The 16,132-nt window shown below is 34.6% G+C and overlaps 1 protein-coding gene across 11 annotated transcripts in view; it reads left to right on the top strand.

Moving 5' to 3' along the window:
* Nucleotides 1-16,132, top strand: part of LOC145671339 (uncharacterized) — a 530,261-nt gene that overhangs the window by 379,161 nt on the left and 134,968 nt on the right. For 9 of the 11 annotated variants that reach the window (XM_081740371.1, XM_081740381.1, XM_081740409.1 and 6 more), the window contains 2 exons: nt 7,832-8,002; nt 13,885-13,902. In XM_081740371.1, the coding sequence (XP_081596497.1) occupies nt 7,832-8,002; nt 13,885-13,902 (189 nt within the window). The remainder of the gene's footprint in view (nt 1-7,831; nt 8,003-13,884; nt 13,903-16,132) is intronic. The other 2 variants (XM_081740399.1, XM_081740390.1) reach the window with 1 other exon arrangement.

Below are 16,132 nucleotides of genomic sequence, written 5' to 3'. Positions count from 1 at the left end.
ACGTATCATGTTGTCATGGTATCCTGTGAATTACTTTTTTGTTGTTGTAATAAACAAGATAGTTTTAACATACAGTTATTAAAATAAAATAATAATGTTACTTAAAAGTAATTAACAGGATACCAAGACAACATGATACTAATCAAATGTAATTAAGTTCGTTTCTCTAGTCTCTACCTTAATTTAGATTTTGAGCGAATTGTTATTCTGGCAACACTGAAAATACTTCTGGTTGATATTTTCTGTTGTAGTATAACATTATGCATGATTGTGATAAGTTGCATTTCATTATCTCCATTCACTTATGAAAAACAAACAAAAGAAAAATGGTAAATTTTGTATTATTTTTGGTATATCAGGCTCTTAAATTTGTATTCTCCTAACTTTCATTCCACCCTTGGTGTGTTTTTAGACAATTTTTACAACACCAAATATTACGCTTTATAATTAGGGTAAAATAAATACTATTCCATCTCCAGAACACACGTTTTCTACTCCAGCGCCAGATCAGTTAAATTTTCCCCATTATCCGACCAGAATTAATAAAACTGATCAAAATAGTATCTTTTTTTTTTGGTTAACTTTCATTTTCAGAATGCCCAAGGGCATCTTCGTAACTATATGGTTAGCATACCCGCCTTTGGTCAGGTGAGAGACCTGGGTTCGTTTCCCTGTGGAAGCTCATGTAGTACGGATTCATGGTTAAGGTGTATGTCCACGTCTCATATAGCCTTGATTCTGAAAGAGATACTAATTAACCAATTGTCATAAATTAGGAATACCAACCTCAAAAAAGATCCCGACACTAATCCCCAAGATATTAAATATCAACAATGGACACAAAAATTCACAATATAAAATAGAAATATGTTTCTTTTACGTCAAAAAGTTAAAATATAATTAATTAATTAAAAGTGTCTTATGGCAATTAGTTTAATATTACTAGTCAAACTAATTCTCTAAAGAACCCAATCTTCAACAAGTGCACAACAGTTCACCGACTCTTGGCACAACAAAGTTGCACAGCTCGCTGTAGAAAGCGCTACCGGTAAAGAGCGCCACGGCCAGTGAAGTAAGCACTGATAGCCGACGTGAGGTGTGTGTAAACTTCGTTGTGCAAGAGTCGGTTGAAGTGGAAACACTGTTACGAAGATATATTTGGTGTTTCTATTCCGAAATGGACACAATCGAAGCAGCCGAGGAACGACAGAAGTGGAACGGACGCAATAGAAATGAAAATTGTGAACTTTAGCAAAGGATTGTTTGAAGAGGCCCTCACGTTGAGGGCCCTAAAATGGTGGGAAAACTGTGCGAAAAACACGTTTGTTTTCAGTTTTATTTCTTTTTGACAATGTTGCCATCACTTTCAGGTCCCGAAAAGAATATATGTTGTACCTATAGGTATAACAATTTTTGTAACCAAAAAATCAGCGACGTGTCCTCCCCAAAATTTTTTCTACAATATTTTGAAATTTTCAACACGCAAAAAAATTAAGAAAATACGCATCAATGGTTTTGAAATAAAATTACACATTTACATCTAGATAGTATCTACAATCTGTGAAGCTTTCAAAATATTTCGACCAGTCCACCAAAATTTAAAAAATATTCAATTTTGAGTATGTATGATACGATAATTCGGTAAAGGGAGGGGGTAGAGGGTCAACATTTTTTTAAAGTAGTTTTAGGTCAAGGGTAACCTTTTGGGTCAATAGCGATCCAATTTGGATCAAGGGCCGATTTCACTATCTTATTAGGGAAGACCCTTTGTACACAATTTTAACTCAAACTAACAGCACCTCTAATGTAATAAACTAGACCATTTATTTATGTTTATTATTGATAGTAGTGACACCATGAAACAAAGCTATGAAGATTTTGGTTTTACTAGAATAGACAGTGAGTTTCTTAATGCTTATTCGTTTGGTGTATAGATATAAGATAACTATAATTTACTTTCTGTCTCCACTGATCTAATAGATAGCACACTCGCCTTTGATGAACGGGATTCGATTCTCGGTGAGAGAGCAATGAAAATTGATCTTATTACGATGGGTAGGATTACCAGCCGTCCTCTTTTCAGATCCTTAAAAATGGTCCGAGCGGGATTTTAGAAAAATGGAGAATGGGGATTACAGACAACTGTTTCAGCTTTAATGTTATCTGAGCTTAATAATGGAGACAACTGTTTCAGCTTCAATGCCATCTGAGCTTAATAATGCAGACAACTGTTTCAGCTTCAATGCCATCTGAGCTTAATAATGCAGACAACTGTTTCAGCTCCAATGCCATCGGAGCTTAATAATGCAGACAACTGTTTCAGCTTCAATGCCATCTGAGCTTAATAATGCAGACAACTGTTTCAGTTTCAATGCTATGTGAGCTTAATAATGGAGAAAACTGTTTCAGCTTCAATGACATCTGAGGTTAATAATGCACACAACTGTTTCAGCTTCAATGCTGAGCTTAATAATGCAGATAACTTTCTCAGTTTCAATGCTATGTGAGCTTAATAATGCAGACAACTGTTTCAGCTTCAATGCCATCTGAGCTTAATAATGCACACAACTCTTTAAGCTTCAATGTCATCTGAGCTTAATAATGCAGACAACTGTTTCAGCTCCAATTCCATCGGAGCTTAATAATGCAGACAACTGTTTCAGTTTCAATGCTATGTGAGCTTAATAATGGAGAAAACTTTTTCAGCTTCAATGACATCTGAGCTTAATAATGCAGACAACTGTTTCAGTTTCAATGCTGAGCTTAATAATGCAGATAACTTTTTCAGCTTCAATGCCATCTGAGCTAAATAATGCAGACAACTGTTTCAGCTTCAATACCATCGGAGCTTAATAATGCAGACAACTGTTTCAGTTTCAATGCCATCTGAGCTTAATAATGCAGACAACTGTTTCAGTTTCAATGCTATGTGAGCTTAATAATGGAAACAACTGTTTCAGCTTCAATGCCATCTGAGCTTAATAATGCACACAACTCTTTAAGCTTCAATGTTATGTGAGCTTAATAATGGAGACAACTGTTTCAGCTTCAATGTCATCTGAGCTTTATAATGCAGACAACTGTTTCAGCTTCAATGCCATCGGAGCTTAATAATGCAGACAACTGTTTCAGCTTCAAGGCCATCTGAGCTCAATAATGCAGACAACTGTTTCAGCTTCAATACCATCGGAACTTAATAATGGAGACAACTGTTTCAGTTTCAATGCCATCTGAGCTTAATAATGCAGACAACTGTTTCAGTTTCAATGCCATCTGAGCTTAATAATGCAGACAACTGTTTCAGCTTCAATGCCATCTGAGCTTAATAATGCAGACAACTGTTTCAGTTTCAATGCCATTTGAGCTTAATAATGCAGACAACTGTTTCAGCTTCAATGCCATCTGAGCTTAATAATGCAGACAACTGTTTCAGCTTCAATGACATCTGAGCTTAATAATGCAGACAACTGTTTCAGTTTCAATGCTATGTGAACTTAATAATGGAGAAAACTGTTTCAGCTTCAATGACATCTGAGGTTAATAATGCACACAACTGTTTCAGCTTCAATGCTGAGCTTAATAATGCAGATAACTTTTTCAGTTTCAATGCTATGTGAGCTTAATAATGCAGACAACTGTTTCAGTTTCAATGCCATTTGAGCTTAATAATGCAGACAACTGTTTCAGCTTCAATGCCATCGGAGCTTAATAATGCAGACAACTGTTTCAGCTTCAATGCCATCTGAGCTCAATAATGCAGACAACTGTTTCAGCTTCAATACCATCGGAACTTAATAATGGAGACAAGTGTTTCAGTTTCAATGCCATCTGAGCTTAATAATGCAGACAACTGTTTCAGTTTCAATGCCATCTGAGCTTAATAATGCAGACAACTGTTTCAGCTTCAATGCCATCTGAGCTTAATAATGCAGACAACTGTTTCAGATTCAATGCCATCTGAACTTAATAATGCAGACAACTGTTTCAGCTTCAATGCCATCTGAGCTTAATAATGCAGACAACTGTTTCAGTTTCAATGCCATCTGAACTTAATAATGCAGACAACTGTTTCAGTTTCAATGCTACGTGAGCTTACTAATGGAGACAACTGTTTCAGGTTCAATGCTATGTGAGCTTAATAATGCAGACAATTGTTTCAGCTTAATGTTTTAATGTGATTTTAATTTGAAGTCATCTACCTGTGCTCGTAATTTAAGAATTAAACTTATGAGAATTATAAAAATACATAACGTAAAACTTTAGTATGTTTAAATGAAAGATGGAGCTATTACATATATAAATTCCAATTGAACAGTATAAAATAGACATTGACTTGAAACACTACATTAATATTTCCATTATCGATATTATAAAAGCTTAGTTCTATAAATGATGTTTTCTTGTAATGCCATTAAGAGGTTCCTTGACTACAGTCTGCATCACTCGAATTGGCATATGGCGTCAACCAATAAGCTTGTAGTGCGATGTTGCCAAACCTTCAGTGAGGCATCTAATCATTCGTAAATGACCATAAATATGAACAAATTCAATTACCAAAGATTAAATTCCTCACTGCAGGTTTGGAATCACCGCACTGCGAGATTATTAGCTGACGCCATACGCCGATTCAGGTGATGAGGACTATATCACATATTTGTGAATCTAAACGTTTCTTCGTTTTGAATCTGTCATGGTAACCATAGACACATCTTATATAGCCTAGCTGCTGAAAAGGGACGCTAAACTTCAATGAATAACAATAGCAATATAATATACGTATCTTATTGTTGTAATAGCTCTTTTAAATCCAAATCTTTCAAATGATTCTGTGAGTTTAGTACTAGAACTGGAGAAGAAACACAATAGTGGCTTTGATTTCAGCAAGAAAACACCTGTCAGAGAAGGAAACACACAAATGTCAAGAAATAGTCACGAAAACTTGGTAACACTTTCTGAGATTCTCTCTGGCGCAAGTTTTCGTGCAATTAGACTCGATAGATGTCACTTGTTATGTAAACAAAATGCATATCTCAATTAACAATTCTGAGATTTATATCTCAAATTTTTTTTTGAGGCAACGAAGCCGCTACGTTTGTCTCGTGTTACCAGAAACATGACCGTCACGAAATCGTTTATCTTCCTTTTCCGAAACGAAAAAAATAAAAAAAATAAAAAAAAATAAAGAAGAATCGACATGAAATGCATCAAAAATTGACTTTTAAAAGCGTAGAAGTTGTACCATAACTTGTAAAGACTGCATCAGGTGTGGTCTGAGGTGAACTTGTAAGTTTCTTACATTAGTCTGAAAGGCAGAATAACATGTTGTCCAACTGAGGTACAATGTGAATTAATAGCCTGACCTTCCGGTCGAAAGGTTGACGTCAAGGTGGCTGCATGAGTCATGAGATTCTCTGAGGTCAAGATTCTTCCAAAAGTTCTGATCACTGACCACATGGGTAGGGACATCGTTTTAAATATTACTCACGTTAATTGTCTGTTGTGGGAAAAGAAAAGAAAATTCCTTGATTTTTATAAATTTTCTGTGCATGCTACATCAATCAAACTTTACACAATAGCATTCTGGAACACTTTTATACATGTAGTGTTTGGGTACATGTAAATAAAAAGAAGTATGGACTACCGCACTAAACTTTCTTGCTCCAATTTCTTAAGCCAAATCATATTACGGTGCAATTATTAATGAAACATTTTCCTGTGAAATACGAATACAATTCTAAGGCGTTTTCGGAAAATTACTTCCAAGGAAAATTCACCCCCCAAAAGTAAACTACCCCTTGTCGATTTTTCTATAACAAAATTACATACCCCATGTTAGAGTTACTAATGAAATATCTATGTATTAAAATGGCTATGCTTATATGTTTGTGTCAAGAAAAGTACATGTTTGTGGTCAAGAAAAGTATGTTTGTGGTCAAGAAAAGTATGTTTGTGGTCAAGAAAAGTATATGTTTGTGGTCAAGAAAAGTATATGTTTGTGGTCAAGAAAAGTATGTTTGTGGTGAAGAAAAGTATGCTTGTGGTCAAGAAAAGTATGCTTGTGGTCAAGAAAAGTATGCTTGTGGTCAAGAAAAGTATATGTTTGTGGTCGAGAAAAGTGTTTGTGGTCAAGAAAAGTATATGTTTGTGGTCAAGAAAAGTATGTTTGTGGTCAAGAAAAGTATGCTTGTGGTCAAGAAAAGTATGCTTGTGGTCAAAAAAGTATATGTTTGTGGACAAGCAAAGTATGTTTGTGGTCAAGAAAAGTATGTTTGTGGTCAAAAAAGTATATGTTTGTGGTCAAGAAAAGTATGTTTGTGGTCAAGAAAAGTATGCTTGTGGTCAAGAAAAGTATATGTTTGTGGTCGAGAAAAGTGTTTGTGGTCAAGAAAAGTATGCTTGTGGTCAAGAAAAGTATGCTTGTGGTCAAGAAAAGTATGCTTGTGGTCAAGAAAAGTATATGTTTGTGGTCAAGAAAAGTATGTTTGTGGTCAAGAAAAGTATGCATGTGGTCAAGAAAAGTATGCTTGTGGTCAAGAAAAGTATATGTTTGTGGACAAGCAAAGTATGTTTGTGGTCAAGAAAAGTATGTTTGTGGTCAAAAAAGTATATGTTTGTGGACATTTATATGTTTGTCGCCAATTCTTTTGGCAGTGATATCCCAAAAACCACACCCTCTAGAAAGATGGCGTTTTCACTGATCAATTGCAAATTTTATGTAGATTATTCAGTTCTAATTGGATATTTTTTAAAATGGTCAATATTTCTTTATTACATTTTTAGGGGTACACTGGAAGTATTGAAATTTGGAAAAGTAAAGCATCATATCCTACGAGTTATACATTCCAACACCACACATTTGTATAGGAGTAGTACATTTCTCCGGCGTTTGTTTCATTGCCAAACGATAACGATAAAAGAAGGATAACCATTTCTCCCGTCTAAGATGAATCTTTATTGTTTTGAGTGTTTTGCCCAATGAACACCACATATCACTGACATTATAATTAATTGCTTAATACATACGGTACTACATGCAAGAAGAAAGAAAACACTGATCATGAATTAGAAACTTCAACCGGAAGTAGGCTCAAATCTTGCAAACGGTGCGAGATATTGAAAAAAAATCATCGAAAAAATCCCCCCATTATGACATCTCTTGCCGATTTTTTTTATCAAGACGTCTTTCACTTGTGTCTGTAAAGGGACATGTACAGATGTTTTGAGGAATGACAAGGAGATTCATGCTGATATGTGAATGATGCTCATTGTTGATAGCGCAAGTTCAGCTAGTTTGTATATGAAATAACAAAGCCGTAGAAGTCGTATTTCACAAAACTGTCAGAAAGTACCTAGAAACTGAATATTCCTTGTGCATATTTTAATGGAATCTGCTTATGCAACATTATAGAAATATTAATAAAATATTTATTTATAAAATATAAACAAAATCGCCGGATTGTTTTTGAGAAAATCGTCCGTAAATTTGCATTTGGAAAACTGGTATTCCTTTTTGATATTCTTAAAATTGGTCCACACTTAAAATCCCCATACACTCAACTGTCCCTAAAAGAAAATGGAAACTCCATAAGTTGGTAATAATGAGCGTGTCTTCTTCACATATATATCTTAAAGACATCCACATACCCAACATAAATCTCTATTTTTTGCTTGTTTGTGGTTAAGACGTTATAGAACCTGAAGGGAAAATATGAATAGTTTGTTGCATAATCGCAGGCGTGTATTTATTTTTATGCCTTATACATAGCCATGTTATACCGAAAAATATATAAAAAATAGTCCTAATATCATTTTATTTATTCTTTTTTTGCAGGTTTTCGACAAAAACTGGCATAAGATTCACTTCGGAGTATTCCGTCAACAAGTGGTGCTGTACGTAGACTGCCAGGAGACGACGACCGAATTGCTGGAGCAGCGAGGACCAATCGACGTGAATGGCGAAATCACGATTGCGAAATTGGCGGGAAGCAGGCAGACTGTACCGGTTAGTTCTGAAGCTGATAAGACTCTGAATCTCCTCCTCCCAGTTTATCTTGTGAGAAGATGATAAAGAATGTACAGGTTTGTTAATGACGTCATCAGAAAAAAAAGACAAAAATCATATAACATCATTGATTTTTCTAAAAGTTTTATTATTTTCTTTTCAAAGAAAACAAAGAAACAAGCTACAAATAAAACAAACATATATTTAACGATTTTAGGTTGGCAACAATGATTTAGACAGTCCAACCAGTTTAAGATGTCTTTTCACTTCTTTATCGTTAGAAATTGCAGAGTTTATCAGATAAATATTTACTAAAATTTATCAAATTCAGAACTACTATTTCCTATTATATTAAATAAATAACATAGAACTAGTGATTATAATTTCGTTACAAATTTAGACTATTTTAAAAACTTTTTATGGAATCTAATTTTTCTATGGAAACTCCTTTATAAGGCTATTTCTGTTTAGAAAATAACTCTATAATTTACTTTTGGAGTTTTCAGATATATATTTAAATTTAATTTATATAGATTATAAACAGACAAAAAAAGTTATTTGTTTCAAATACGAAGGTCTTTCGGAAAGTAAGTATCCCAGTCTGTTATTCTTAAGATATAAATGCCAGATGGTGGTACAAAACTGTAATTTTGAGATATAAATTTAAATAGCTACTATACTTATAATTATTTTATTATAGCTAACATCAATGGTTTTAAAAATTTGGAAACAAATTAATGTAATTCCATGAGATACGACAGATAATACGACTTTAAATGTTTTGAATCTTACATATTCTTTGATACGCCATATTATTTTAGGCTCTTTTCTGATAATTTTCATATCCACGCATTTCTGACAGATGTGGAGATAAAAGAATAGGCTACACAATATATTAAGTAATGTTTTTTTTTTTTTTTTATCAAAGATAAATATTTTCAATAATAGTTGCTCTATTTCAATTAATTTCTAATTTCAGAGGAGATCAAGATTGCTATCATTAACAAAAGATGAAAAGCAACATTATAAAAGAGCAACGTTAAAATATTACTCATATTAAGAATTAGTAAACTATTGCTACCTTCGCTAAAAATATAATGTATAGTATACTAAAAGATTTGTAGCATTACCTTAGTCGTCCACTACTAATATTGACACTATTATTAAAAGATATTGCTAGTGTAGGACTACTAACGTCAATACAGGAAAAAATAATCAGGATAATATAATCAGAAAAAAATAATAATTCTAGGCAACCACGAAAAGTTTCTGTAAGTTCCTAAGTTGTTTACTCGTTTCAGTTACTCAGGATGTAGCAAATATCAGCACACACACTTGATTTCTTATAGAGTGTCGATTATCTGGATTGTCAATAATACGGATTGACTTGAGAAAAATAATAAAAACAATAATTTTGCTGCGAAAAATCGTGAAATCGACTAGCATACTATTATAACTCGTTGATGTGATCTTACTATGGATAGTGTGTAACAGTGTGAGTGTGCGCGCTAGCTAGCGCGGAAAACAGTGAGTGTGTGCGCTAGCTAGCGCAGTCTTTTGAAGAAATTGAAGTAGACCTACATAAATTACAACTTTTTTTTAAATACCATTGTATCTTTTGTATGATTTGTAACATCCTTTTCTTTCTTTTCTTTTGTTTTTTCTTTTTCTTTCTTTTTTCTTTCTTTTTTTTTGACTATTCAGATTTTTGATTATCCAGATCAGGGCCGGACAGAATTACTCCGGATAATCGATGCTCTACTGTTTTGTTAGTTAGACAAACATCTGGAAGGACATCTTTCTTTTTTTATTTACTCTTTTCTTTTTAATGAATTGAAACCCCTTCCAGCAAAAGAACGTACCATACATGCTTCAATATCTGCCATAAATCTTTTGATCAGCAGTATTCATAGTACATTTTAGCAAATTCCACTTTTTCTACGGTATCAGTGAGGATGTTTCTATAGTTCTTCAGTTTCTGTTACACAACTCTCAATCAATAGAACTCACAGTAAATTTTTAGCAAATCCAATTTTTCTTGTGGTATCAATGAGCATGCTCGTATACTTCGATTTCTGTCATATATCTTTCGTTCAACAGAATTCATAGTACATCTTAGAAAATATCACTCTTGTTACGTTTTCAGTGGGGATGCTCTATACTTCAGTTTCTGTCACAAAAGCTCTCAATCAACAGAACTTACAATAAATCTCACGAAATGGCACGCTTCTTTTCTCATCAATGATAATGTTCGTATACTTCAGTTTCTGTCACACAACTTTAGATCAACAGTATTCATAGAAAATTTTAGAAATCCTAGTCTTCTTATGGTATCAGTGACGATGTTCGTATGCTTCAGTTTTTGTCATATAACTTTAGGTTAAGAGTATTAATAGTATATTTTAGAAAATCCCACTCTTCTTATGGAATTAGTGAGGAGTCACCTATATGTTAGAACATCTTCATCTTTCTTATGGTATCAGTGAGGATGATCGTATGTTTGAGTTTCTGTCACGTATCTCTCAATTAGTAGAACTTACAATACATAATTTAAAATTCCACTCTTCTTATGGTATTAATAAGAATCCTTGTATACTTCAGTTTCTATCATATATTGAGAAAGTGACCCTCAGTATTCAGGATCTAATACTACAAAGGGAAAAAAGGATCAAGTAGGAAAACACGACCCAAAATCCACGATCTCAACTTTTACGGACCTGTCTTATAAAAGGTTTTGGGTAGGCGAAAAAAAAAGTGTACTGTGCTGTATCTATGTTTGGTATGATTATTTCTATATCAAGAATAATATTCTGGTGATATAAAGGCATTTAAGTTACTACACGAGTATACGTTTTCCTACGTGACGTAATGTTTCAGCATCTACACACTTGTCGTGCACACACGAATCGCATAAAAAACATTTAATCCATATTTCATCTCTAGAAATTCAAATAAGTATGTACCCAAACACATTGCGTTTTCAATGTAAAATATTATGCATTGCTGAATACTTTCTCTAAACGTTATACTCAATTTAATTAGTAGCAGGAGGTAGGCTATTAATAACAAAGTAATTAACTGAAAACAAAATTGCGCTTTAAGATGTGCTCTTAACCAAAATGACCAAAACTAATTTAGAAAATTATTTATAAGGTGTTTTACTTTTAAACTATCTTCTTTGAACCTTTTGATTTTTCGTACAACATAATACATAAAATAAGCGTTCGTATTGCACATAACACAACTTTTTACTTGGCTCGACTTACTCTACTTTTACAATGATTTTATTCACATACTTCTACTAAACTCATTAAAACATGTTGTATTAGATCTTAACTTATTTTGAAAGTTATAAATCATTCAATTAACAATCTAGAACAAGTTAAGAATACTAAGCTTTTGATTTTATATATTTGTTGTGCAAAGTTAATTTTTGTCTTAACAGAGTGCACGTGCTTCAATTGCTGGTATATAATAGCTACTAGTAAAATATTTATTCTTTTTGGTACATGTTTAGCGCTGGTGTGGATTAACAGTGTATATATATGTAGTTAGAAGCAAAGTGCTACAAAATACAGTGTTACCTCTGCTTCAGTGTCCAAGTTCAACATTAACTACACTGAAAATATGTTTCCGCATATGCCTTTCTTCAGTCACATTTAAAATGGAATATTTTGTAACATATTTTTCAACCTGGAAACGGATTATTTATTTAACAATTACCAGATACAGCTCTGAGGCCATTTTACACTGGATATCTAACAATAACAACAACAACAATGGAAAGGATTTGGGAAGGTATCGGCTAGGGCCTGTTTTAGCAGGTACCATCCCGGCATTTGCCTGGTAGGATTGAGGGAAACCCTGGAAAACCCCAATCAGGATGGTCGGCAGCGGGAATCGAACCCGCGACCTCCCGAATGCGAAGCCAACTTGAACTACCACTTGAGCTACTTCGCTCGATTACAAACACTGACGACGACAGTTTTAATTTTTTGGGGGAAAGAACAAGCGGAGGAGCCAGAAATTTTCTTTGGGGGGCATTATTTTTTTTGTAACTGGAAATAATAGTCATATTCCTTGACCTATATTTCAATGGAGTATGTTCGGGATGGCAATCAGGGATAATCTAGTGTCGTCACTGTATGTATGTAGCGTAGCTCAGTGAGGCCGGATTTAGAATAATAATAGTCACTAGGCGGACTTTTCCTCGGTGTTCTGTAATAGACTTCCGTATTGTATCAATCTCTTATTACAAGCCGTTCATTCGTTTCATTCAAGTCATCATGTGACATATGTCATAGCGACATAATATCACTAACTCACAAGTCTAATTCATTAGCATAAAAAGCTATGGTGACCCTCCGATTCATTTGCAATTATTTTGGGAGTTAATTTCAGTAAACAACTTTTATCGTCGTTGTCATCATAATCATAATCATCATCATCATAATTAGCGTAAGATTCTGTCATTACGCTTATTGCAAATCGAGCAGGCTTCAATTTATTTTGGAGTAAGAATTACCATTTCTAATACAATTCATTATTTTCAGTCCAATTTCTTCCCCTCCTTCTTTTTATCTTCTGCAATAACTTTTATTGCATCCCAAAGAATGTAGTTCCGAATTCGATTCCCGGTAGGAGTATTAGGCTTTGGGTAAAGACCTCGAGTAGTAGATTCGATCTCGCCTCAAATAATAGGCCCTGTCTCATGTAGTCTCGGTTCAAAAACGGACTTTTAAGACTTAGTTAATCACGAAAAATATCTCTGATAAGATGACATCTCAAATAATTTTCTAACGAGCGTCTTGTACAGGTTTTAATTACCATATCTTCACATTTCGTGTCTTAGTTCAGCTTTTCTAAACACTTCCAGACCTCTTACCAGAGATAGGATAATTACACTCATATCCGTGAGCTATCTTTTCTGAAAATTTTCGAAACATGTAGAAAATTGTTATTTGTTCCAATCTGTAGTATTTATACATGTGTGGTAGATATTCATAAGTCTATACGAAGCGTAAACAATCCATCATATTGGGACGCATTCGACCCGTGGGTACAGAGTTGCTGTATACTGCGTATGTTATAATTGGTGGTGTCCAGAACTGTTTAATACAGGATCTGGCTATCACGAACTCTATATAGGTTAGCAGAAGGTCTCACTTTGGATCAGACTATTCAGCAATTCTTATAGTAACATTATGCCATTCCTGGGTTATGCACCCTTCAGAAATCAGCTTTAGTCCATGGTGGATGAGTTATTGCTGGCAAGGGCATATCGGCATGCTAAATACAGGATTGCTCTTCCAGATACATGAAACCGAAATGTCCCGAATATTCTTAGACTAGGTAGGGAATATTGAAGCTGGCGTTATCACTCCTCATATTCTATCATCAAGGGCGCCTATCCTGGGGGGCCGAGGGGGCTCGGGCCCCCCAAAGCTCATATGGGCCCCCCTCACATTGTATTAATGAATATGCAATATTTGGTATAATTTGAATGCAATTTGTGTTAAAATCTTCATATATCTTTTCTGCATCTGGATGCCCCCCAAATTTACAGAGAAATCAGCGCCCTTGTCTATCACAACAAAAGAAAATGCAAAAAGACATTACTTAGAACGCAAACGAAACTTCCTAATTTTCACGATAACTCGCACCGTTACATTACTTATTTATCCAGGTAATTACAAGATATCCTTGTGACTGACGAAAGGCTCTGAATTTAAAAGCAAATGCGTACACATTGTAATATAATAACACGTTACTAATTATATATTGCAAATAATTATTGCTTTTGTGACTGTCTACTACGCAAAGTGTGGTGGCGTTTTAGTTAATTACTAAAAACTAATTTCTGTTTTCTTCTTCCTTTGCAGTTTAAAGTATCACAACTAGTAAGTATCGCACCTCTTCATATGCTAACTTTTTAATATACGTAAATGTTCACAGCTTTTTGTATGTAGCAGGTAAGGTAGACGCAGTGGGCCTTATGCCTAGTCTTTGTGACGCGTGATTAATACCATACTAAAGAGTTCGACTAACATTTGTTTCCTGCAATAGACTTTTAGTATGGTCCTAGTCATACGTCAAAACGACTCTTCATAAGGCGGAGTGTATTTATAATTCACAGCTAATACAATGTTAAGAATTTTTCGCTAGTTGGTCGCATCAACATTACTTTTTATGACATCAATACAGGGTGTTTCTGAAAGATGGAGATAGTATTATAGGTATTGCAGATATGCAACGACCGTTTGAAGAACAATGCGCGTACCGTTAGACGTGGTTACTTTGCACATCAGGGGTTACTTTGCACAAAATATGATAAGAGATTCACAGTCCTCTGTCGGTAAAACCATGAACAGTAAAGAAGTTGTTTCAACTGCCACCGTAAGATAGAACATCTAACTGTATCTTGGCTATAATGTGGGCGGTTCACATCAGTTCTTATTAACGGGAGGGTTTGTTGTTGTAGAGGTATGGAAAGCGGACACTGTAAAAGCTGCCAAAACTTGAAACATATTACGAACAAGAATTTCCGTCAAAGTTAAGTCAGTTTCGCAGAGTACTACTGTGTATAATGGGACTTTGATGCAATAGTTGAAATTGAAATGTGAAACGTTTTAAAGTCATAAAAAAAGAAAACCTGGAAGAAGGCGGTTTCAGCCTCTACTCGGGGTTACTTTGCACCGGTCCAAAAGAGAAAGGGAATTATTACTATTAGAACCTTCTGCATTCTAAATTTAGGTAAATTTCCTATTTAGGTAGATGCCGGAATGAATTTTTGTTGAAAAATAAATTATGAACAGTGGAGGATTCAAAAAAGTAGTTTGAGAGGGGCTTCACTCACAAAGACTTCGTTTTTTTAAGAAATCAGTAGACATTTGGGGGTGCTTGCAGCTTATACGCATAGGAATGATTAACGTTAGATTTGGAGGAAAAAAAAAAAGAAAAGAAATTCTGCAATTTGGGTGGCTTTAGCTTGAAAGTCCCAAACTTCGTAAATCTTCCACTGATTACGGTTGGGATGGTGTTCTTGGACATAATTAATAACCAACCAAATTAGTTCAAGGGGATTTTTTTTTGTTACTGAGTTGGTATTTTTGTACGACATATGCTAACGATTAGAATGTGGTTCCTGTGCCGGTAAAAGAAAATATATAATTTTCTTTACAAATATCGAAAATTCAAACTAAGTACTGATACCAGTACCATCATTCTAATATCAATATATGTAGACTGCATGCAGTTTTGTGTAGAAAGTAAAATGTATAAATACTGAAGGGAAAACATTGCACACAAATATTATGTTTGTATGTTGAACATACTTTTTTGTATGTTGTGCAAAGTAACCCCACCTATGGTATTTCAAGTGTTTGATAGAATTCTCGTACAGATGGCGTTAGTGTGAATGTAATTATATAGGTATTTCAAATAATCCAGACACGAGAATGTTTCAAGAATTTAATAGAATTCTCGTATTACAGAGAGCTTAGTGTAAGAGTAACTACTATAGTGAACTTAAAGTGAACTTTAGTCTGCAGAAATACTGTTAACGTTCTAAATGTTCCCCATTGTCTTAACCATTTCATTTCCAACTGTATGATCCGTGATGCCACAACTTACTGTTTGGTTTCTCAGTAAGCCCTACACACAGAGCTCACATCCTCCGTGTGGTGTCAGAAGGCGACCTGAGATCCAAGGTACCAAATCCCACGGTATGACCACGACCCGGCACAGTCCAATCCAAATTCGGGAGATCCCAAGAAACCAGGGAAGGGCTCTAGTTTCTTCCTTGCCTATCTCAGATTACGAGAAAAGATATTCTTCTTGCTGATTATCTTCTAAAGGGTGAAAAATAACTAGCAAATACTACGTAAGTCTTCTGGAGCAAGCAAAAACAATACATGAGAAGAGACCTGAATTACCAGAGGAAAAAGAATCGTCTCTCATCAGGACAGGACAAGATGTTCTTGGAATGAGAAAACTAGAGGTTTAAAGTAAAGAACATCCACCCTATCCACCAGATCTGCCGCAATCTGATTTCCCCCTATAAAGAACTTGTTGCCTGTATTTTGCAGACCCTTCCAGAATCACTCTTAAAGGGTGGAATCTACTCACTTC

This window comes from Thermobia domestica, chromosome 2 (genome assembly GCF_964235325.1).
Source record: "Thermobia domestica chromosome 2, izTheDome1.hap1.1, whole genome shotgun sequence".
In the NCBI taxonomy this organism is placed as follows: Eukaryota; Metazoa; Arthropoda; class Insecta; order Zygentoma; family Lepismatidae; genus Thermobia; species Thermobia domestica.
The sequence above is the reverse complement of the archived record's forward strand: the minus strand, read 5'-3'. Positions and strand labels throughout refer to the sequence as shown.